The sequence below is a fragment of the Nematolebias whitei genome, unplaced genomic scaffold (genome assembly GCF_014905685.2).
Source record: "Nematolebias whitei isolate Nwh7 unplaced genomic scaffold, NemWhi1 Nwh_scaf_11512, whole genome shotgun sequence".
NCBI classification, from domain to species: Eukaryota; Metazoa; Chordata; class Actinopteri; order Cyprinodontiformes; family Rivulidae; genus Nematolebias; species Nematolebias whitei.
Window position 1 is genome coordinate 1 of NW_023630057.1, and position 1,788 is coordinate 1,788.

The 1,788-nt window shown below is 39.1% G+C and overlaps 1 protein-coding gene across 1 annotated transcript; it reads right to left on the bottom strand.

The window, feature by feature from the left end:
- Positions 1-113: 113 nt before the first annotated feature.
- LOC119429940 (NF-kappa-B inhibitor-like protein 1) lies at positions 114-664 on the bottom strand (the record flags this gene model as incomplete). The annotated part of the gene is made up of 2 exons (XM_037697429.1): positions 311-664; positions 114-226 (listed from the first exon to the last, which is right to left on the bottom strand). Coding segments are annotated over exons 1-2 (387 nt in total), but the record flags the coding sequence as incomplete, so codon positions are not given.
- Between the last annotated feature and the right edge of the window lie 1,124 nt (positions 665-1,788).

A 1,788-nucleotide genomic window follows, 5' to 3' on the forward strand; every position in this document is an offset into this window, starting at 1 on the left:
TATATATATTTGCCCACAGAAGATTATTAGTTGCAACTCTAGAATATGAAGGAGCTTTAAAATACTGTTTACTTTATCAGTTTAAATATTACACTTTAGAGTATTCTGTTTACCTTTGTATGTTTCAGCCAGTTCAGCAGGTCTTGAGGTGTGACTCCAGCTCTGTTTGGAGCATTTAAAGCTTCAGGACATGACTTTTTGAGAGGCACAACCAGGTCATCATAAACTAGAAATCATAAGAAAAAAAACAATAATAATAAAAACAGGAGCATTTATAAATCCAACTCAAATAAAGCTGTTTGTTCCTCACCGGTTTTCCCGTGTTTCAGGGCCCTGTTGGCTGCGATGTGAAGCGCCGTGTCTCCTCTCCGGTCTCTCTGAAGAACATCGGCTCTGTGTTTAAGCAGCAGCCGCAGAACAGCGTCGTCTCCCAGGGAGCAGGCCAGGTGTAGCGGGCTTCTCTGCTTCCTTCCCCGGGAGAAGTTCACATCCAGGTCGCAGTGTTTCCGCAGGTACGATTTCAATTTCAGAAGACTCCCTTCTTCCACGTACCTCCACACCCGATCCTGTCTTTGGGACACCATGCTACAGAAAACCCCGTTTTGTTGTGTGTTCCGTTTTGCTAGGCCTTAGGTAACTGTTGCGTCTCTTTAATAGTTCCGTCTGTTACAACAGCTCCACAACTTAAGTTCCGAGGACAGAGTGTTTTCAGGGATACCGCAAGGTGTCACTACCGACCGTCTTTATTTAAGTGGGTTATCTTCGTTTTTGACGCAAATGGTTGTTACAAATTAAATAGACTAAAACACTTAGTAGATTAATTAATTAAAAGTCTTGTGGCTGGAAATGACTTTGCAAACAGAGCTTACAAGCTAAACAAACAGGGAAAAAATAGTTCAAGTTCAAGTTGTGTTTATTTATCATAACGTTTAACATAAGGTAACAACCAATTTGACTAGCTAAAAAATAAAAATCAAAGAACAAACAAAAAAGAAATATGAAAAGCATGCAATAAGGGTACAAAAATAAAGTGCCAAAAAGTGAAAAAGCAATTATAATTCATTCAACCTTTATTTATACAAATTAATCCCATTGAGCCTCGGGGACTCATTTACAAGACAGACCTGAATTTTAACAGTGATGCCAACAGTGGACAACAATGACAGCAATAGACAATCATAAAGGATGCGTACAAATTAATTTTTTAACAACTTAAAATAAAATGGTAATTAAAAGGACAATTAAAAGGAAAAGTAGCAAAAAAGCAACTAGATTGTAAGGCGGTGTAGAATACAGGAACATGGCAGCATTGGTTTTTGCCAGGAACTTAACAGATATTTGAAGCTACTTAGAGAGGTCAAGGTCGATAGCTTCAGATCTTTATTCAAAATATTCCAGGAAACATGAGCGGAGTAGGAGAAGGCCCTTTTGCCTAGTTCAGTCTGCACTGAGGGAACACTGCATGTAATAATGTACTGAGAGCGCACGCTGTAGCTGCACTCACACAGTAACATAGGAGGAGATGTATGAAGGCAGCAGACCGAGAAGTGATTTAAAGATGAAAATGTACCAGTGAGAGAATCTGTGTAAAGTTAATGATGACCATTTAGCCAGTGAATACAGGGTGCAGTGGTGGGTACGATAGTTATAGCCAGTTATGAATCTTAGCGCTCCATGATAGACACCATCTAAATTTACAACATCGTGAAGAGAGATAGTAAACAACAACACGGTAGAATATAACGGTTCAGCAGGATGAGTAGTAATATAAGCTAAAATGCACATGAT